Raw genomic sequence first — 23174 nt, 5'->3', positions numbered from 1 at the left:
CACCCAAATACGATGCGTTGAGAGGTGCGTTGCGCGCATATGTGTCCTTTGCCCGTCCTTAGCTAAATGCACTATGTTGAGGTATCCTCCAGAAATGTGTTAGTTAAGGGGTGTGTTGTGTGGGTGCATGCGTTGTTGCCCGACCTCAGCAAAAATGTTTTGCGTTATTAGGAGCGCGGTGCCACTTTTTAGCGTGCACCCATCTGAATCAAATTTAAAAAGTTAATCAAATTCTTTGATTCCTGTACAGGCACACAATTTTGTATTGCGTTAATTTGTAATTATTTATATAATTTGTTAATATTCAGTATAATGAGTACATATTCACTCCACTTTTTGCCTCTGCCTTTCTCTTTATCATCCTTTGTCAATATTTGCAATGTTCTGAATCTTTTACTTTTGTGTTCTTCATTACATTTCTATGATATAATATATATTTATACTTAGAAACATTTCCCATACTTTGTAAATTCTGACTAACACTTAGTTAATTCTTAGTTTAGCAGTACTTTACCTCTTTATCTTCCAAAGTTCTGCTCAAACCTTCTTTTTGAAATTTTTCTTCTAAGTGTTTGTCTAGTCTATCCAAACAACGCAATGAGGACCTTGCTCATCTTTAAATTTGGAGGTAGGGAAGGTCTGAGCAGATAAGATCAAGAATATGCAGTATTTAAGAAAATGCGTTCATTTTCTGTTTTGAAAAAAAAAAATTATGCAAAACTCCAATGTTAGTGCAAGGAAAGAATGTTCCCAACCTGATAAGAGTCTAGTTGTGAAAGAAGCCTGCTCGTAGTTGGATGTTCGTATGACACCTGTAGGAGCAAGCCAAAATGAAGGTGGGTTTCCAAGATCAATGCGGTAGAAAAAAACATATAATAAAAGAATGCAAGAGACAACTCCTCTGAATATCATGAGTTAAAGTTAAGATTGGCACACAACCGTAGTTGGATGTTTGCATGACACTTATGGGGACAGGCCAAAACGAAGAGTGTAATCATGACCAACTGTCTCTAGTAAATGACATAAAAGTTTTGACCACTGTATGTAGATATATCAAGTGTTTTAACGAGAAGAGATAAACATTCTATTTTGAAAAAAACTAGAAAAGAATCTTTGAACAGAATTTTGTTATATAGAAGAATAAAGTAGGGCTTGTTAAGAATTAGCAAGGATAGGAAGAAATTGTGATGTCAAGGAATGTGCCTAAGTGTAACATTCGGAGCAACCAATTGACGCAGAAATATAGGATAGGAATTGAGCTTTATTACCTTAGTAGAAGATATGCTTGAGGACAAGCATATATCTAAATTTAGGAGTGTGATAACTTTTAGAAATACAATTTATTTATACTGCGTTATCTAGATATTACGGCCGAAAGAGAATAAATATGCACCAATTGTATGAAAATTAGCTTAGAAATACAATAATTCTGAATTATCACAATTACACCCACTAACATCATTAAGATGGAAGAAAAGAAGATTTCTACTCTGTTTTGCAGGAAACCAAGTCACTGCTTGCGATTAAGGCTCAAGAAGAAATGACCAATGCATCTCTGTCACATTGCGCCCGTCAATTAACAATGAAAAGATGATTAACAAAATGACGGTGCAATGCGACAGTCGATCCAGAGCTGACTTTCAACCGCATGCTGTAATAAAAACAACACCGCATGCAAACACTCGATCGAAAGATGCAGTTGAGCAACGCAAAAGTGGAGGATTGTGCCACGTGTATGCCTAACAGTTGTGTAGATTTAACGGTTTGATTGCATAACAGAAGGAATAATATCCCTCCATCTTCGGAATTTCCATAACAACAAGTGGGGACCACAAAGCCGGAGTCAAAGATCTTCACCTATAAATACCCCATAGAATTCACAGAAAAAAGGTTACTCGATATGGGGCTAATTGCTGCTATTATATTGAGAAAAAGTCTGACCTGAGTGTTAAACTGAAGAAATCTAGGAAGAAGAAAAGGCGAGGTCGAGAGGTGAGTCTCAGTGTTCATCTGCCAGATCCCCACCGTGAAGCTCTTTTATTCAGATCTCTACTATCGGTTGAGCAAGCCTGAGAGGAAAGCTCATCCATCCATCCAATCCATCCAATCCAGCAAGTAGATCTCCATCCAAATCGATGCCGAGACGTATGCGCTATTTGTATCTGTTCTATCTCTTTTCATCAGTGTAGTTCATCTTCTTTATCTCTGCATTCACACACCATGTATCAAACGCTAAATAGATATATTGAATGTCTTGATCGCTTTCATTATTTCCGTTCCTCCATTTATCGCTTTCTTCATGATGTGCTCTTAATCCCCTGGTAGTTAATATGAATTAAACGAGAACTTAATCTGTGTTAAAGAGATGAATTGCATTTAGCTAAGGCATGCTAGATGGCATCTTCACCTGTGATAGCAGAAGTGAAGATGTCGTTCTGATCTATCGAGAGAAGGTCGAAAGAATGCGTTAACTAAAGCGAGTAATACTTCCAGACAAAGAAGCAACCTTGCATTCATTCGTTCGTCTCTATTTCACCACAGGAATGTGGGAACGCGGCCGATCACTGAAAGGTGTACGCTAAGGGAAAAACGGAACCGTACTTATCACTTCAACACAATTAAGAACTTGCAATGGTTATATTAGTTATCTTTCTGTTATGTTTCATACATAAGCCTTGCCGCCGCATTACATGATCTTTCTAGAATCTTCACATCCATTCTTGACCTCAGTATCTTGTATCATGAAGCCTATATCTTGTATCATGAAGCCTGTATCTTATACCATCTTAGCTTAGATTTACTGCACTTTATTTTATTATCACATTTTTACTGCTTTCCTTTAATTTATCGCAATTTTTATATACTTGCACAAACTATACTTTTAAAGATTGAAAAACCTGGTCGCATGTATCATAAACATAATGCAATAACCTCAAACAGTCTCTGTGTTCGACCTCGGATCACACCGAGAAACTTGTGATGAAATTATACTTGGTTCCAACGTAAGGAAACTTGTGACAACGCACAGAATACTACTATAACATCCATGAATAACGCATATCTAGAAGTAGTATTGCATGAATTGAGTCAAGTCAGGGCATTATGGTATATCAATTGGCTTGAACCGTGTGTGCATCGTATAGCATAACTTCAACGTTACAAATTTATGGCGCTGTTGCCGGGGACATGAGCTTGTAGCACATTATCTATCATCACAGTGCATGCATAACAAAGAATCTCATTTTATTGTTACAAGTTTATGGTCCCGTTGCCGGGGATTGGTTAACGGTTTATTGTTGAGTATGTTTGTGGTATTTTGCAAGACATAACTCATTGTACTAGTTGTTCAATGCGGAGAGCAGCTTGATGGTTTATGAGTATTTGTGCTGAACCAGAATTATAAGCTGACCCTGAGATCAAGTGTATTATTCGCGCAAGAGTTCATCAGGGCCAATTTAATTGGTGAAAAAGCATGGTTGATGAGAATGTGACCCTGCAGGAGACCAAAGGGAAAATTTGCCTGCGCAAGATCCAGTTTTTCTTGCTGTTGATCATAACATCTCCCTGAGGGAATATGCGGCGCCGGAATTTTATAACTTCTCACCAGGAATTTTAAGACCCTTGGTTGAGGGGAATGTAAGCTTTGAGATAAAACCTATCATGTTGCAGATGATTCAGAATGTGGGTCAATTTGGAGGATTACAAGGAGAAGACCCACACGCTCATTTGATGAATTTTGTATACATGTGCAACGCATTCTCCATGTCTGGTGTAACTTAAGAAGGGCTTAAATTATATCTATTCCTGTACACATTGCAGGATGAGGCAAAGAGGTGGGCTCAAGCATTAGAGCCAATCGAGATTAATGGATGGGAGCAGTTGGTTGATAGGTTCATGAACAGATTCTTTCCTCCAGCAGTCAACGCAAGGAGACGGAGGGATGTTCTGAATTTTGAACAAAAGGGGTACGAAACCTTGAGTACCGCCTGGGTGCGATTTCGACAGTTAATGAAAAGCGGTCCACATATTGGGATTCCCGATAGTATTTTTATGGAAACATTTTACAATGGCTTAGACCAATCAACGCAAACAGTTGTTGATGCCTCTACAAAAGAAGGATTGATGAATAAGTCATATACGGAGGCAAAGAACATATTGGATCACATCTCGCGTCATTCTAATGAGTGGATTGATACTAGGCTTGAGGTAAGAGGTCTGGAGCAAGAAAGAGTAGAAAGTGTCGATGTATCAACCGATATAATTAGCGCACTAGTCGATCAGATGACCACAATGACCTCAATTCTCCAGACAATGACTAACCAACAAAGAACTCTCTCTCACTAATTAACACAAGTTAATGCGTTGACTCACGTGGCCCCAATAAATTGCGTCCAATGTGGAGAGGGACATCTAGTAGAGTTCTCCCCATGGAATCAACAACCCGTGTATGCCGTCTATGATGAATCATTTGGCAACATCTACAACCCTGGTTGGTGGGATCACCCAACTATAGGTTGGGACGGGAATCACAATCAGGAAAGCCATAGTTTCTATCAGTATAGTTATCAAGGGGATCGAGGCAACCCTCTGGTCTTCATTAATCCAGATTGCAGCCTAAGTAATGCCCAAGGTTTACCACCCTGTGACCAACCGTTCCTATATGATACCTCTTGCAACACCTCGTCTCTGGAGACATCGTTAAAACATTATATTGAAAAGAGTGAGGCAATGAGACAATGTAAACTGACACCCTTAAAGAATTAGAAGAGCAGATAGATCAACTTAGGAGGGAAATAAAGAAGAAAGCACCTGGTACAAAGCATAACAGTTCAAAAGCACAAGAGCCACGAGGGAAAGAACAATGTCATGCAGTCATTGAGAAGTGGCAAAACAACAACCCCTATGTCATCAGTACCTGATGCAACAACAACACCAGTCGATTTGACTGTTGATAATGACCAGTCAGTTAATATTGGAAAAAATACCAATTCAGAAGTAAGTTCATCTGCAAAGGATAAAGCTCCTCAAGACATGAACACTAAATCAACGCAACCTCCAGCTAATGTAGCGCAGCAAGCACCGGACCTCAGCAAGCAGCCAAGTGAATAGGAAATACGATGGGATCTTCCACCTTTCCCATCCAGGCTGAAGAAGAAAGATGATAGCTAGCAATTTCAGAGGTTTCTGGACATTCTCCGGAAACTACACATTAACATTCCCTTGATAGAAGCACTAGTGCAGATGCCGAGTTATGTAAAATTTCTCAAGGACATTCTTGCAAATAAAAGAAAGATCGGGAAAAATAAACAATTGCGTTAACATATGAATGTAGCGCGCTGTTTCAAAAAAATCTCCCCACTAAAATGATGGATCCTGGGAGTTTTACATTACCTTGCACAATAGAAGGGAAGATGGTCGGAAATGTGCTATGCGATTTAGGGGCAAGCATAAATCTAATGCCCTTGTCAATTTTTAAGAAGCTGGATATCGGCAACGCAAGACCAACTACTATCACAATATAGTTGGCAGATAGATCGATAAAGCTTCCTGAGGGCAAGATAGAGGATGTTCTCGTGCAAGTTGACAAGTTTATCTTCCCAACAGACTTTGTCATACTGGATTACGAAGCGGATAGAGAAATCCCTATCATTTTGGGTCGCCCATTTCTCGCGACAGGGCAAGCACTGATCGATGTGCAAAAAGGAGAATTGAACATCAGGGTCGACGATCAGGAAGTAAAATTCAACGTACTCAATGTGTTGAAGTACCCAGGTGATGTGGAAAATTGTGAATACATTAACGAACTGTGGGAAGAACCTTGGCACGAACCCCTGAAGAAGCTGGAGGAAGAAGATTTTGACATCAGCGCAATGTTGGAGGAGGACTGCGTCGCAATTCATATTGAATCAAATTTTTAACCGCTCAAGTTATCTAAACGGACATCACAACGAATTAAGCCATCTCTGGAAGATACACCTATGCTAGAGTTAAAGTCGTTGCCCGTGCACCTTAAGTATGCTTACTTAGGAAGTAACGACACATTACTGGTTAGCCGCAACCTCTATGCAATGGACGCATACAGTTAATGGCCGCAACATCCATGCGTCGAACGTATGCGATCGCCTCTACGATGGTGAGATTCGCCGCATACGATCGATTCCTGCGATAGCTACAATAATAGACAATTGGACACAAAATAACGCATAATAGTGGGTTAACCGAGATTTTTATTGTTGATCGAAGCTCACTTTCTTATGAATTCTTAGTATAATCGCCACATATTCTTCTTATCAGCCCTCATAGTTCTAAATAAAAGGCCTATAATAACGTACATTTCTGCCCGTCATCATCCAACAATTCACACAGAGAAGAGTTCTCTGAGAAATCTTCCCTCTCATCCTCTCCTTCCCCTTCCCTCTTTCAAGGATTCAAGGAAAGCCCACAACTTCTACTTGAATCCTTTAATCACAAAAGAGAATGCAAAGGGTTCTCGACTGGTAGTGTCCGTGCGTGAAGAAAGAGATCCACGAGGAAGGAGTTCTGTTCGTGGCTCTACGAGGGATTACTTTAAGAAAGGTTCTTCAAAGGGGAGGTTTCTTGAAACCTATTTTTCTTTTAAAAGCATGTTGTAATTTAACCTTGAATGCATATCTATTTGTATGTTTACTGTAAATTTTGTATTCAATAATTAATGCAATTTGGATAATCTGCTTCCATTCAAGGATCTCCTCATGTTGAGTTTCCTTAATAAAGTTGGTTTTTAAGCAATCATTCAAAAGCATGCAAGGTAAGCATAAACATGAAACAAACTTAAAAACTTCAATGCGAAACAAGGATTCAAACAAGACATAAAGAAAAGATCGGTATACAGAAAGCAAAAAGGAAAACAAGAAAGAGGAAGTCATCCCAGAAATATATGTCTATTTGCACACAGGGGCTACTTCGACGCGAGCTTCAGGCTGGCTCATGTAACTCGATGAATGTCTTACAGCGTTCCATATTCCCTTCGATGTATGGCTTAACCCTCTGTCCATTTACTTTGAAGGCATTAGTGCCATCCTCTCGAGTGAGTTCCACGGCTTCATGAGGAAAGATTGCTTTGATAACAAATAGCCCGGACCACCTAGATTTAAGCTTTCCTGGAAACAGTCGCAAACGTGAGTTGAATAACAAGACCTTTCGACCAATTAAAAACTCTTTCTTATCGATGGGTTGGTCATGCCAACGCTTGGTCTTTTCTTTGTAAATCTTCATGTTCTCATATGCATTAAGCCGCCACTCATCTAATTTGTTGAGTTGCAGCTTTTGATTTTCTCCCGTGACTTCCAGATCTAAATTCAACTTTTTCACTGCCCAAAATGCCTTGTGGTCCAATTCTAATAGTGAGTGGCAAGTTTTTCCAAATACTAAGGCATAAGGAGACATATCTATTGGCATTTTGAATGCAGTCCTATATGCCCAAAGTGCTTCATCCAGTTTTTGTGCCCAGTCCCTTCTTGATGTGTTGACCACTTTTTTCAAAATTGACTTGATTTCTTTGTTAGAAAATTTTGCTTGCCCGTTCGTCTGTGGATGGTAGGCGGTAGCAACTTTGTGCCTGACATTATATTTAGCAAGTAATTTAGAAATGATGCAGTTAATAAAATGTGTACCTTCATCACTTATCAATGCCCTTGGTGTTCCAAAATGCGTGAAAATGTACTTGGTCAGAAATTTTGATACGGTTACTGCATCATTCTTTGCACACGCCCCTGCCTTAACCCACTTAGACACATAATCTATTGTTACAATAGACGGATTCAGACCTTATTTATTTATTTTTTTTAATGTGTGGAAAAAAATAAAATAATCCATTCGGATAAAGACAAAAAAAAAAAAAAAAAAACACTTCCTTTTATCTAAATAAGTTGAAAACACCCCTTTTACCTAATTAAAGTCTAATTCCACCCCAAAAATCTAATTAATCCATATATTCTCGTCAAAATAATTTCAAATATATTTTTGTATTTTCTTAACATCCAACAATGTATAAATACTAGCCACGTTATGTCGACTTCTAATAATTTTTCATCACGTCTTATCGAATCAAAGTTCTCTAATTAATAATTAGTATAAATGTTGCGTACTTAACTGTTAAAAGACAAGGACAGATTACCATATTAATTTAATTATATCTTTAAAAAGTCAGAGTTGGCGCCCCCTTCTACTTATATATATTTGTCATATTGTAGCTAAGAAAAATATTGCAACCTTCTTACAAATCTCTCTTATTTTTTCATGTTATAGAAAACTTCTCTATGGCCACTGTCTTGCCTGAAACAACATCAGCTTATGCAGCCAGTTACATCATGGACATTGAATCGATGTTCGATCTCGACACGGTCCTCACCGGAGCCGATGACTTCTACTACAACAAGACCGTTGTAGCCCCACCGCCTGTGGTGGTTGCCGATTTGCCAACCGTGGCTGGCAAGGATGTATGTGCCGTATGCATAGAGGATTTCTTGCCGGACGAAAGTGGTAAACAGATCCCTTGCGGCCATGTGTACCATCAATCTTGTTTATCGTCTTGGCTCTCTGTTGGCGACTCTTGCCCTCTCTGCCGTCGTCATATCGCCTCCGATGAGGAAATGGAGGCACCTAAAACGGTACTTGTTTAGTTTTTGTTTATTTGTGCTAAATTTGATATGAGGACTTGAGCTTCGGTTATGTGACTAGCAATTTTAAGCCAACCATCAAAATGTGGGATTCAAAACTCACATTTTGAACTTGTATCAAATGATTATTAAAAGCAGACAAATTTTATCGTCTAAATGATCACAAGATAACGACGGTAAGAATAGTTACATGGTAGGAAAAAAGTCAACTTTTCTTCACTACAATGATATAATTCTCTTCTGCTCCTTTAATTTTTCTTTTTCTATTTCTTTTCTTTTTTCTTTTCTACTTTTTGTGAAATCTTTGAAGAAATGTTTGATGCTAGAGAGTTTTTTAGTTTTTTTTTTTTTTATAGGATGAGACTAAAAGAAATTAAGTTTGTGTAGATGAATTTGTTTGTCCCAAATTACGAGCCTAATTCAATTAAACATGGAGAAATAATTTTTATAAACTTAACTTTTTAAAACTAAATTCTAGATTTCAGTTTTTAGTTTTTAAAATTTATATTTTTATTTTCCTAAATTTTATATTGCGCCTCTACGTTTTTGCCAGAAAGCACATGAATTAGATAAACAAAAATAAGTTTGTGATGATATTAGGATAAAGTGAATAACAAACAAAAAAGGAAAAAAAAATTATATATATACATATAGATGGAAGTAATGTTTTTAAACTAAAATTTAAAAAACCAAAAATTAAGGTCCTATTTGGTAACTATTTCGTTTTTCATTTTTTGTTTTTTGTTTTTGAAAATTAAGTCTATAAACATTACTTCTACCTCTAAATTTTTTCTTTGGTTACATACTTTTTTCCATTTGTTTAAAAAACTAAATCAAATTTTATAAACTAAAAAAAAGTAGCTTTCAAAAATTTGTGTTTGTTTTTTAAATTTAGTTAAGAATTCAACCATTATACTTAAGAATGATACAGATTATTATAAGAAATGAGAAAAAAATAGATTTAATTTTCAAAAACCAAAAACAAAAAATGAAATAATTGTCAAACGAGAACTAAATAATTATCGAATTTGACATAAATTATGTAAATAGATGCCTATAAAACTCTCTCTCACACGCACAGATATATATATATATATATAACTAATTTACAAGCACAAACCTAATTTATATTAACTAATATTCATTTGCACGAATTCAAACTTTTTCGAAACTTAATTTGTGGCTCAAATTTCATAAGTAAAGGTTTGTTAAAACCATACGCCAAACATTAAAGGTCTTAATTGAAATCAATCCTTTGTTGTTGATTAGTTAAAAAATTATCTACTACTAATTCAAAGACTAGATCTCTCTCTCAATTCACATTAATTACAAATTAATTAATGCAAGGCCTAAACAAAAAGGATTCATAAAAATAAAAAAATCTAATTCTTACATCTAAAATAACATAAGATAATATACATCAATCAAAACCAATAAAAATAAGTTTGTAAAAACTCATTCTAGACCTAAAATTCTCAACTAAATTTGATACCTACATAAAGAATCAAATATTTCTTACAACAAGATGACAGAACGATAAGCATAATGAAATCAGCCGACAAGATGCGTAATCTTCTGCTAATTATTATTTTTTATTTTTCTATTTGAGGATATATCTTCTGCTAATTAAGACCAATAATTGTGGTTTAACTAGGAAACAAAAAAAATTGTTAAATTACATCTTTAGTTTCTCACCTTCATCAAATTTGTCTCCATAAATTTTCAATTTATCTAATAGATTTGTATACTTTCAAAATGTCTAATTATGTGTTGAATAAATCCATACAATATTGAAAAAAAAAATTAAAAATCAATTGATCTTGTAGATATAAAATTGAGTATTGAAATTATGTCTAATGAAATTCTAAACTTTTAATTTTATATTAATTATATCATTGAATGTTAATAAAATGTTAAATAAATCAATGACCTAGCGTACATAAAAATGAAAGTTTAAAGATTTATTAAACATTTTTTAAAATTTAGAGATTAAGAGTCTGTTCGAATTGAATTTTTGAGTGTTTAAAAAAGTATTTTTAAACTTTTAAAAGTCAATTTAAACATACCCTAATTAGACATCGACATATTGAACTTATAATTTATTCTTAATTCTACATCGATATTAATTCTAAATAAAAAAATTTCCAAGCTATGATAGAGTCTCTGGGTTTGAAGATTTTGTTTATTTATTTAAAGCTATGATAGAGTCTTTGGGTTTGAAGATTTTGTTTATTTATTTAAAGCTGTGATAAGAGTTTTTGGGTTTGAAGATTTTATTTATTTATTTTTATGATAAGAGTATTTGGGATTGAAGATTTTATATATATTTTTATGACAGTGTCTTTGGATTAAAGATTTGATTATTCTTTTCTTAACCCCAAAAGCTTTTACAAATTATTGAAGAAATCCAACATGTCGCAATCTAAATGGCCAAGTTGGTCAAGGGCAAACTTTGTCAATTGCCAGCCCTCTAAACTGCAAGAGGATAATAATCCATATGCTTAAGAATCAATTTGTATATTGCATAGTCAAACGTAATGTCGTTATGAGAGAGAATAATAACGGTTTTAAAAGGAAGAAGTCATCAAGAACAGCTTCCGACATGTCGTAATTCGTTAGCTTAAGTTAAGGGAACACAATGGTTATATGTGTATATATTTAATAACGAAGAATTCAGTTAAATTTGTAGAAATTGAGTATCAAACAAATCGATTGTTGTATCCTAAAATGATCGCTACTTTAAAAGTAATTGTAGTACGCTTTCGATGTTAATCGTTTTACACTAATTACCTTTCAAAGTTAACCTAATGTTCTTGACAGAAGTATACATAAAAAACAGTTGAAGCCAAAAAAATAAAATTTTTTGTTCGAAGAAAATTAAAAATAAAGAGAAGAACCTACATATATCAAACCAAATTTCTAATATCTACATATAGGAAAATTAGAAACGATACAAATTTATAAAATTGTAACGGTCAACATGGTTTAAAATTTCCATCAAAATTTCAAAATTGAGGGAAATCTCATTTTCCCCAATTTCGCAAAAATTTGAAAAAATTTCGGAAAATTTTGAAATTTCGAGAATATTTTAATTTTCCTATTTCGACGAATTTTTGAGATTTCAAGAAAATTTTGAGATAGTTTGACATTTCAAGAAAAAAATTGATTTTTTGATTAACTATGTTGGCTCAATTTAAGTTTTTCAATTTTATGATTTTCATTACACACAATTTTATAGTTTCGTACGTCAATGTCATTTTTGACAAACGATTATGCTTTTTTCATGTGTTAATTTTTATAATTTTCAACGTTTCTCAATTTTTAGTTTTGTTAGCCCAAAACTTTCATTTTTAGAGAAATTGAATTTGAAAAAACCATAAAAATAATATAGATTTATTTTTAACCTCATTCAAATTTTTTTAATTAAATTTTCACATTATTTCACCTTAAAATTGAATTGACGTGAGTTTTTTACTATCTCATCAACTTTACACAACCATTTACCATGGATATCTAAATATTGTCTACTTTATAGTTTAATTAAGCCACAATCAAAATTTCGTCAATTAATTATAATATTTACACAGCCATCAATTTTCGAAATTTCATATATTTCCATAGATATTTTCATGGACATCTATATTTTAAACATTGATTGTCAAAAGGTGAAAAACATTTGTAACAGTCTATTTATTAAATATGTCGTTTTGATCCAAATGTAACGTTAAATGTTTTAAAACTTTTAATATGGGATTTTTTTTTTTTTTTGACAAGTCATTCCCAATAAAGTTTTCTTTGTTAAATAATATTCTAATTATTTTATAGAAAGATTAATCTTTCTTTTAGAAAAAAATATCCTCTAAAACAGAAAATTTTAATTTAATTAGGATTGAGTTGAATATTTTTGTTTTAGTAAAATTCTATGTGATTTTCTGTGATGAGAGATTCATAAATCTTATAAAAAGCATCCTTATTAACAATCGCTTGGAAGATTATCTTTTATTGCATTTCGATAAGAAGGGTATCTACACAGTACAGATTATACCTAAATCACAACCTGCTTATTGACTCTTCCAGGAAACAGTTGATGGTACCAATTTGGAACAGACTCAATTGATCATATCCTTATACAACGAAGCCTAGAAAGACCTTGAAATCATAGCCATCTCCTGTGTCATCTACAATCACAGAAACAATATTAAATATCAGCAAAGACAAATCCCCTCTCTGTGGAATGGTCCCCCCTTCCTAGATTGGTTGTATGTTGTAGCCAACTATTTGAATGTCTTGGCACTTCGAACAATCCAGTATAGGGGTCTCGTTGACCGCTGTTGGTATATTCAGAAAACATTCTCTCTAATAATATTGTTCTCCCTTTGGTCTGTGAACGTAACTAATACACCGTTAGTAAACCACGGATGCCTATATGTTGATTCTTTTTACATTTTTATATTCTTTAATTGATGATTTCATAACACCAAGAATGGTGTTACCTCTACCTCGGTGGCTTAATAAGAAGTTGAAGTATATAATCATTGAAATTTTTGTCCTAAAAATAAAAAATTAACTATACAATTAGCTATTAATTTTACCATGGCTTATGAATTAATATTCGAGCAAGATGTACAGAAAAGGAAAAGATAAACTAAAAAATAATAATAATAACTCATCAAATAATATATCAAGACTTTAAAATAATTTCTCAAACTTAAAATCAGTTAAGCTCAATAATAATATATAAGACCTTCCTGTCTAGAGATCCGAGAAAATTCTAAGAAAAAGGGACTTGAACATAAAGTTCTCCTTCATCATAGACAATATAGATGGTCTTTGGGCGATCTGTAGTCCAACCAACCAGCTCGTTCACGTCCACTTAATTTTATGCCTATTTTCTGTCTCTCTCTTCTTATTATTATTCCTTTTAAGCATTCTCTCAATGAAAATTTCTTTACAAATTAAGAGATGAATAGTACACACTTTGAATTAGCCCCACATGTAACAGAGAGATGAATAGTACACACGTTGAATTAGCCCCACATGTAATAGAAAATTATTGTAGTTTATTACTTGTTTGAATGGTTTTTTTTCCTTTTTCTTTTCTTTTCTTTCTTTCTTTCTCTCTCTCTCTTTTTTTTTTTTTTTTTTGGAAAAGCCTTTACTTATTTGAATGGTTGAGAGAATGAAATAGACGCTAAAGTTTGATTTTTTTTCCCTAATCTTTCAAATAATCCTAATTCAACCAAGGTTTAAAATGTCGATTTTAACAGAAATATCGAATTCTTAATTTTATGAAAATTTCGATAAATATTTCGATGAAATGTCAATTTCAATAGATATTTCTGAAAAAAAAAATTATAAAAACAAAAAATTTGAAAAAAAATAAATTTAAAATAATAAAAAAACATTTCATGATTTTTAAACAAGTTAATATATCTATTATTTATATAATATTTATATTAGTGACATTTTGTTGTTTATTTCGTGTTCCATAGATTTTTTATGCCATAGATAATAAGAAAAGGGCTCATCTATCCTTACAAGGAGAAGTTTTGGCATGGAAGACCAATAAAATCATCCAATGAAATAAAGTCTGATTAATCTTTTAATAAACCTGAATTTGATCATTATTTTTAGATATTGTCTAAATAATTCACAATTAATTATTTGGGATGTGACAAGAAATTAAAATAGCTAGGAATTGAATGATACACAATCTCTATCCTTGACCTCACACGAAAAATTTCTAATCTATATCCTTGCCTCGTTTTCTAATTTAATTATTAATAAGAATAAGTTTGCAACTTTAAAAGGAAGAGGAGGAACAATGATGTTTGAAATTTTGGTTTTGTACGTTCATCCATAACATATTACAACCCTTAAATTTAGTATTAATCAAATTCTATTTACATATCATTGCTTAAATCAAAGTTAATTATCTTCTTCTTGCCAACGTGAACATTACTAATTGATACGAGCTTTTATTACCAATATTGATGAGGTTTAAGGTTCTAATACAGCCAAAATTGGAAAATGAAGTCGCACTTTATTCCTTTCCTAATAACAATATATAACAGAGGGAATAACTTGATAGGACATGTGAACAAATAAAACTAAATAACAAACTAAACCATTTAGGGGGCGTTTGGTGCACGATGAAAAAAGAGAATTGAGTTTAGTTGAGTTGGTAATTATTATTTAGAAAGTTAAATTATCTGGAGAGTTACATTGTTTGTGTTTGGTATGCAGAGTGAGTTGAGTTGGTAATTATTGTCTATGTTTGAAGGCAGAGTTGAGTTAAGGTATCTGGTGTTGTTTTTGTAAATGAAATTGATTTTGTCTTTTTTATTTTGCCATTGTTGATTTTAAACTGCAACTATACACATATTTTCCTATCTTTTCTAAAAAAAAAAAAAAAAAAAAAAAAAAAAAAAAAAAAAAAACTTGGAATTCTTTTCCATTCTCAAAACATAACAAATTCTCTACAAAGTATTCATATACAGAACACAAAATTTTGAGTTCAGTTTTTTACACTCAAATAGAAGTGATTTCCATTCAAAAACCCAACTTAATCATTAATTACCGTAAAAAGTTTAAAAAAAATTGAAAGGATTAGTGCCATCAAATGAAATTATTGACATTAGTTTAGATGGAATGGGTGACACTTAAATGTTAATCTTAAAAAAAAAATCTTACAATTTAAATCATAAAACTAACTATTAGATAGTTTTTTTTTAACCAATTTGTGGAATATGGATTTACCTTTTTCTAAAATCGGCGAAATCATTTTAGAAATATTGATGTCTATTTTTCTACTATTATGTTGCATCAGTGTAACAAAATTCAGTAAAAGTTTAGTAATAAAATTCAATATTTGATAGGAAATTTTAGTGATGAGAGAAAAGAGAGAGATTATGTAATAAAATTCAATGGAAAAATAATCTTTGGGAACTTGTGTAGATTTAACCAATTCCATCGTAGATTTAATAAAATTCATGTAATTAATTGTTCCATAGTTCATTAAGGATTACCCGTAATGCCCTAATTAGCCAATTAAACAATTAGCCCTAAATTAGTTCTTAATTGCTTCATAAAGACATTCTACAATTAATCTCTAAATTGCATTAATCTCTTGGGTTTTCTTAACTATGACATTCTTGAAACTCAAAAGACTGAAAATTCAAGCATGATTATATGAATGTTCTAAATTAGTGGATTCTTTCTAGAAAATAGGAAAGAAGTCCAAATTTTCAATCAAGATCACTAATTTTTGCAACCTAATTACAATTTTGCTACAGAGCCGTGTAACTTTGCATATAAAAATCAATTAGATTTGATTTGTCAGTTCAATTTTAATTGATTTCATTAAAAAATCCCAACAAGAACATTCAAGAATAACAAATTGCATAAAAGAAATTGAAGAAAAGTCTCCAGAATTTGCTAATCTACATAATCCCCAAGAAATAAATTATCTACTCATGGAGAGAAAAAATCTTCAAGAAATCCATTGAGTCTAGCATTAAAATTTACAAAGGTTGAAGAAAATTTGATAGAATCTCTCAAGAATTACAAAGAAAAGCTCCCAAGTTCGTCAAAATTGATATCTCTCTATTGGTGAAATCTGGAAAATCTGAAGATTATATCTGTTGAGGGTTGTAGCATTGCGACCTTAGGTTAATGTTGGTCTGACGCTGGCTTGAGTGAGGTGCCCGCGCACTTTTATTTTTTTCCGTCAACATCCGAAGCGTTGCAAAACTAGGTAGAGCGTTGTGATGCTACCCTATTTAACAACATTTTGAAGCATTCTGTCTTACAACGTTGGAGTAGCTTGGACCTGGTGTTGGAGAGAGCATTGTGACACTCCGAGTAGTGCTGAAGTGTATTGAATTGGTTCAATTGAGGGGTAGAATGGTAATTTGTATTTATTCTTCTTCTAAGTTGATTCTTTTGACTCCATTAAGCTCAAAACTTCCCGTAACGACTTCAAAAGTTTCAGGATCGAATTTTACCTATAAAATAGATATTTTAAGCAAATAATGGAAGCAGAATTGAAGGATTTAACACTAAGAAAATAGCTCTTTTCAAGACTTACCATAGTCACTTTTACTTTATAACGTCATTTACTGTTAAGACTGACTATTTCAATATGATGACCTTGGTAACTCGTTCTTAATCCTAAGCTAACTATATACTCCTCTTTATTCGGGATTATCCTTTAATTTTCATTGTTGAGAGTGGCCCGAATTCGCCGACTCATTGAGCCTTCTATTTTAGGGATAAGGCCGAGTAGATAGCTAGGGACATAGTCTTGCAATATGGTATTCGTTCCTACCCAATTCTAGGGATAGTAGATAGGTTGTTCTTGTTGGGGTTGATGCCTTAAAGTCTCGTGTCTTGTAGTTTGTAAACAGTGTGTATGAACGCTTGTGTTGTATAATATATGATATTTTACTTCACTTCATGATTTTGCTCAGTTGTTTGTTTTATTTGCTTTACCACAAACTAATAAGCATAAAATCACTGGTTATCTGTATGTAACTTAAGCATGTATATGGTGACATACAAGTGGATCATGTCTTGAGTGATGACCAAAATGGTTTGTGGTATATGGTTAAAGAAGGGAAGCCTTATCCTAGTAATGCTACGGATGCGACCCGCTTTGTGGAATGGTCACAAGTGTTGTGACTTGTCACAGATGGTCTGATCTTGATCATTCATGTAGGGGACATGCGAGCGGGGGCATCCTATACAAAGAGTTTGTATAAAACCTAACCACGAAGTGTTAACGTCTCGTTATATAACACCGTTCATGACAGAGACTTCACTTCACTAGGATGACCATAGGTAACATGACCTCAAATCCTGAGTGAGTTGAGAACTCCTGCGCATTGAGTGGTCCTTTGATTTGTATGAGTGCAAGTGGCTAGGTCACCGACTCAACCTACCATTTTGGAGATTCGTCTGATTTGAGAGCTAGAAATCAGCCTACACAAGTGGAATTCACTCATTCCTCGAGGCAGGGACAAGTAGATAGATAGCTCCCTTAAGAGCTGATTTCAGGGCTTGAATGATGTAGCGCCACACACCTTCTCTTAGCCCGAGATATGTTCACACATAGTTGGACTATGTTGTATTGTTCATTAGAGAATCAGCGATACTTAAGGAGTGAGATGTAACTACAGAAGCAAAACGGTAAATTGGCCTAACGTGTACTTACGAGCATCTGTGAAGGGTCATCGTACTCATGATTGGTTATATCCGATGGACACATAAATATATCTGTGGTAAGAAGAGTTCAGCTGTTGGTCTTTAATGGAATACCTGACAATTAACGGATGGTAGATCTCGTGGCTAAAAAGTTTAGTCAGCTATTCACGTAGGAGTTTTGAGCCACAGGTTCATAAGGTCCCCTAGGTAGCTTTAAAGTGAAGAATAAGTTTTTGGGTCAGTTTGAAATGTTCAAATTGACAAGAGGGAGTTCGATTATATATAATATAATTGAACTGGTTAATTATATATGATATAAAGAACTAAATGTATGAGATACATTATTTTGGAGGAAATTAGATATATAAATATGATTTATATCAAGTGGAGGAGAAATTACTATAGTAGATATATGATACAAACTATAGAGTAAGAATATAATATGATTATATTCATTTATTAATTAATTGGTTAATTATGTGATAACTGATTGAAAACTTCTCCTCAATCGTGAGTTAGTGGGAAAATTTTATTCGGTTATTGTAACTGAAGAATAAAATCAAAATTGATTTTCATTTTGCAAAGAGTTCGAAAAAATCGCTCAAGATGTGAAAACATATTGATTGCTTGGCTGAGAGCCTATATGATAGAGCCTTATTACTTAAACGATCGCACAACCCGCGTCTAAATGATTGCACACATTCTCTAAACGATCGCTTAACTTTTCTAAACGATCGCTTAGCGTGCCGAGTTTTCAAAATGATCGCTTACTAAATACTAAACGATTGCTCAGTAAAATCTACACGATCGTGTAGCTTTCTCTAAATGATAAGCATCTGCTATATGATAGTCTTCTTCCACTTGCTTGTCGTTCTACACGATCATCCCATTCTTCCTTCCTCTACCAATTCCAATAAAGACCACTCATTGGATTCTCACTCCGAGAATACCAAGGGCTTTAAATGGTGGTATCGTCTCTCCTCCTGCTTTTTCGTGCTCTGTCGTTTGTGTAGACGATTGTGCATCTGGTAGTCGACTATTTGCTGGGCGATAAAGAACGTAGAGATTTGCCTCCACTGGGTTGAGCTCGAAGTGAAGAGAGTCTTCAACTGGTGCGTATACTCAATATCTTGTATTTTATTTATCAAAGCATGCCATTAATTAATGTTAAATTGCATACTTGTATGTAGAATGTGTGTGTGGTAATTCGGTCACAATGAAATAGAAAAGATTCGAACATGCTCATGGAAACTCTTCTTTAAGAGTTCCTTCAATTCGTATCAGAGTCAGATTCTGTTCCAATTTCATTTATGCAACGAATTGCATATACATTCTTGGTGGGTGCATATCTGCTCTGTTTAATTGTTAAATTGTTGTGGATGTGTGGATTAATAGAGTTTTCTGGGCACAATTAATCGTTATCGAGTTTGTAATACAAAACACCCCTACCTGGGAAATTACTTGAAAGGCGAATTAGATAGATTTGATGCATGCATGCAAGTTAAGGACAGTGCATTAAAGTGTCTAAATGTGACTACTTGAACTTGTTCATAATTCATAGACAAAATTTGTTTATGAGCGGACTTAAAAAGATGACTTAGACTAAAATTAGTAGCCAGATTGTCTAGGTTAATGAACCTCTAGGTAGAACATTCAGTGGGATTTACCCTCAGCCTCGAGGCACCTTTGGCGTGTCCCCCTAACCGATGGTGTTTGGGTAAGTCAATATCAATATGGATAAAGAGAGTGTTTGTAGTAAATGGGAGCGAGAAGTGCGACAGTATATCCCTCGGTCTCCCTCGTTGGATTGAATAAAGTTACTATGCATCGCCTCGAGGCATCAAGGGAGTGTCCCCCTAAAGGATGGCAGTTTTGCATGTTTCTTTGTTTGATCTCCTGTAAGAGGATAAGGTTACTTAGTCTATTTCCCTAATCTGCTTCTTCCCTATGGTGGGCTCATTAGGGCGGGAACTGGCACCGAAAGCGAGGGGTCACACTTACGTGGAATTGTTAAAGGTCAACAGTTCTAGACCGAATAAATGGTGGCTGTTAGGTTAAGTTACAAGAGTTGGTTCTGCCTAATGGTTGAGAATGTCTCATCCCAACGAAGGGGCATCTAATCACCCCACCGGTGACGTTTGTTGTAAACACATAAACTTGTAACGCTGAAAACATTGTGTCTTTCTTCTTATTACTTACAGCATGCAAACAAATATGAATATGGATGAGTGAACAAAGGGCTCGTGTTGCCATAAACTTGATGACGTAATGATGGAAATAGAGTGTGGTTGTTGTGTTATGCATTACTACTTCTAGATATATGCGTTGTTAACTATATGCTTGTAGTATGCTATGGAATAATGCGTTGTCACAAGTTTCCTTGTGTTGAAACCAAGTATAATTCCAACGCAAGTTTCTCAGAGTAATCTGAGATCGAACACAGGGATTGTTTTCGTTAATGTGTTACTTTCCTGATATATGCTATCGGTTTTACAATTAATGAAAGATTTGGTTTGTACATAAATTTAAATTGCGATAAATATAAATTGCGTTGATAAAATAAAAGTGTGATAAAAGTAAAGTCCTAAACTATGTGATACAAGATACAAGATTCATGATACATGATACTGAGTTCGAGACTGACTGTGAAGTTATACAAAGGATCGTGGTATGCGAGGGCAAGTCTTTACGTATGAATCAGAAATAGAAAGAATAATTAGTAAAAACATCGCAAGTTTGTTAATTGCGTTAAAGATGTAACTAAGGTTCCGCATTCCCTTGGCGTACACCTCTCGGTGATTGGCCGCATTCCCATATCTCTATGGTGAAACAGGGATGAACGTGATGAATGCAAGGTTGCTTCCATCTTTGGAAGTACTTCTGGCTTTAGTTAACGCATTCTTCCAACCCTCTCTCGATAGGCAAAATGGCATCTTCACTTCTACTCTCACAGGTGAAGATGCCGTCTAGCATGCTTTAGCTAAACATAATTATTTCCTTAACACGGATTAATTTACTTGCTCAATTCTTATTAATTACCCAGGGAATTAAGAAAACATCATGGAGAAAGTGAATCATGGATGAATGGAAATAGACAGAGAGATAATGATGGAAATGATCATAACAATTAATACTAAGATTAAGCGTCTGATACATGGTGTGAATGATGGAGTAAAGAAGATGAGTACAAGTGATGAAAACAAGATAGAAAATGATACAGAGGAGTGTTAATGTCTTGAAATAGATCTGGACGGAGGTTTTGCTTGCTGGTGTATGGAATGGATGAAGAGAAGAGCTTCCCTCTATAGCTTGCTCGTCTGGTAGAAGTGACCTTCGTATAGAGCTTCAATGGCGGGGATTGAAAGAATTCTTTGCCCGGAGACTCACCTCTCGGCCTTGTCTCTTGATTATCCTGGATCTACTCTGATTAATCGCTCAACCAGTCTCTCTCTTAGATCAGTATAGACACGTCTCCTTGTATTGAGTATATACAATGGATCAATTCTCCCGTATCGAGTATATCTTTTCAATAGAATTGCAAAAGCTATTTATAGGTGAAGTTTTGACTCTTTGCATTGTGGTCCCCACTTTATTGTTAAGGTAGTTCTTGAAATGATGGAGTGAATATTCCTTCTGTTACGCAATCAATCCCGTCAGTAATGCACGATGGTCAGCTGTACACGCGTTAGAATCCTCCGCAATTGCATTGCTCTTTACATCTTTGATTGTTTGCCCGCATGCGGTGTTGTTTTTTATTATCGCATACGGTTGAAGTTGCGTTGATCGTAAAGCTCTTGATCGATTGTCACATGCACCGTCATTGCATTGATCGTCTCTTCATTATAGATTGACGGGCGCAATGCGACGTAGATGCGTTGTTCATTTTATCTTTGAGCCATGAACGCATGCGGTGACTTGATTTCCTGCAAAACAGACTTGAAACATTCTTTTCTACCATCGCAATGGCATCAGTGGGTGTATTGACGACAATTTATAATTCTCACATTTCTTAGCCAATTTCCATACTATGGACACAACTTTTCTTCCTTTTGGCCGCAATATCTAAATAAAACAGCATAAATAACTTGTATTTCTACAAATTATCACACCCTCAAATTAAGATATATGCTTGTCCTCAAGTATATCTTCTACTAAGGCAATATTGCAAAATTCTTATCCTAAATTTTGCGTTGATTGGTTGCTCTGAATGCTCCACCTAGGTGTTGAATTTTAGGAAAGCTTTGTTTACTTTATTATTAAAGGACGGATGGGGTTGTGAAGAAATGCATTTGAGGCAATGAAAAGAAAAATAAAAAGAAGTTTAATGGATGTACACACTATTCCTATTCCTAACTAAACAGATTGAGCAATAGAAGACTTGCAACGAGAATAAGTAGAGACACAACAACCATTAACGTATAGTAATGTTTATTATCTTAAATCGCCCGAGTAATCCCAGCTCATTGCACTAACGCGTCGCACACCTCTCGGTGGTCAGCCGCTGATAACTTGCAGAAATACAAGTTATTTATGCTGCCTTATTTAGATATTGGGGCCAAAAGAAAAAGAATATGCGTCGATTGTATGAAAATTAGCTTAGAAATACAATAATTATGAATTATCGCAATTACACCCACTAAAATGTCAAGATGGTAGAAGAAGATATTTTTACTCTGTTTTGCAGGAAACCAAGTCACCGCTTGCGATCAAGGTTCAACGAGAAACTGAACAACGCATCTCTGTACATTGCGCCCGTCAATCAACAATGAGGAGACGATTAACACAATGACGGCGCAATGCGACAGTCGATTCGAGCTGAATGTCAACTGCATGCAAGAATAAAAACAACACCGCATGCGAGCAACCGATCGAAAGATGCAGCTGAGCAATGCAAACGCGGAAGATTGCGACACGTGTACAACTAACCGTTGTGCAGATTTAACGGTCTGATTGCATAACAGAAGGAATATTTATTCCTCCATCTTCGAAATTTTCATAACAAGAAGTGGGGTCCACAAGCCAAAAGTCAAATCTTTTTCACCTATAAATACCCCCATAGAATTCAGAGAAGATATACTTGATACGGGTATAATTGATACAAGGGCTAATTGCTGTTGGATTATTGAGAGAAAGGCTAAGCTGAGTACTGATCGAAAGAAATCTGGGAAGAGAAGAGACAAGGCCGAGAGGTGAGTCTCAGTGCGAATCTGCCATATCCCCGTCGTGAAGCTCTGTACTTAGATCCCTACTACCGATTGAGCAAGCTTGAGAGGGAAGTTCATCCATCCGTTCACTTCATCCACATCGGCAAGC

At 34.6% G+C, this 23174-nt stretch overlaps 2 protein-coding genes across 2 annotated transcripts; one reads left to right on the top strand and one right to left on the bottom strand.

Moving 5' to 3' along the window:
- Window positions 1-6954: 6954 nt before the first annotated feature.
- LOC120069705 lies at window positions 6955-7425 on the bottom strand. The gene has a single exon (XM_039021495.1). The coding sequence runs from the start codon at window positions 7423-7425 to the stop codon at window positions 6955-6957; it is 471 nt and encodes a 156-aa protein (XP_038877423.1).
- Window positions 7426-8249: 824 nt separating this feature from the next.
- Window positions 8250-13054, top strand: LOC120069708 (E3 ubiquitin-protein ligase RNF126-like). Its single transcript, XM_039021498.1, has 2 exons — window positions 8250-8648; window positions 12735-13054. Exons 1-2 carry the CDS (start codon window positions 8298-8300, stop codon window positions 12798-12800), a joined length of 417 nt encoding a protein of 138 aa, XP_038877426.1. The 5' UTR covers window positions 8250-8297; the 3' UTR covers window positions 12801-13054.
- The last annotated feature ends 10120 nt before the right edge of the window (window positions 13055-23174 follow it).

This window comes from Benincasa hispida, unplaced genomic scaffold, assembly GCF_009727055.1.
Source record: "Benincasa hispida cultivar B227 unplaced genomic scaffold, ASM972705v1 Contig55, whole genome shotgun sequence".
NCBI classification, from domain to species: Eukaryota; Viridiplantae; Streptophyta; class Magnoliopsida; order Cucurbitales; family Cucurbitaceae; genus Benincasa; species Benincasa hispida.
This window is presented reverse-complemented; position numbering and strand designations above follow the sequence as displayed.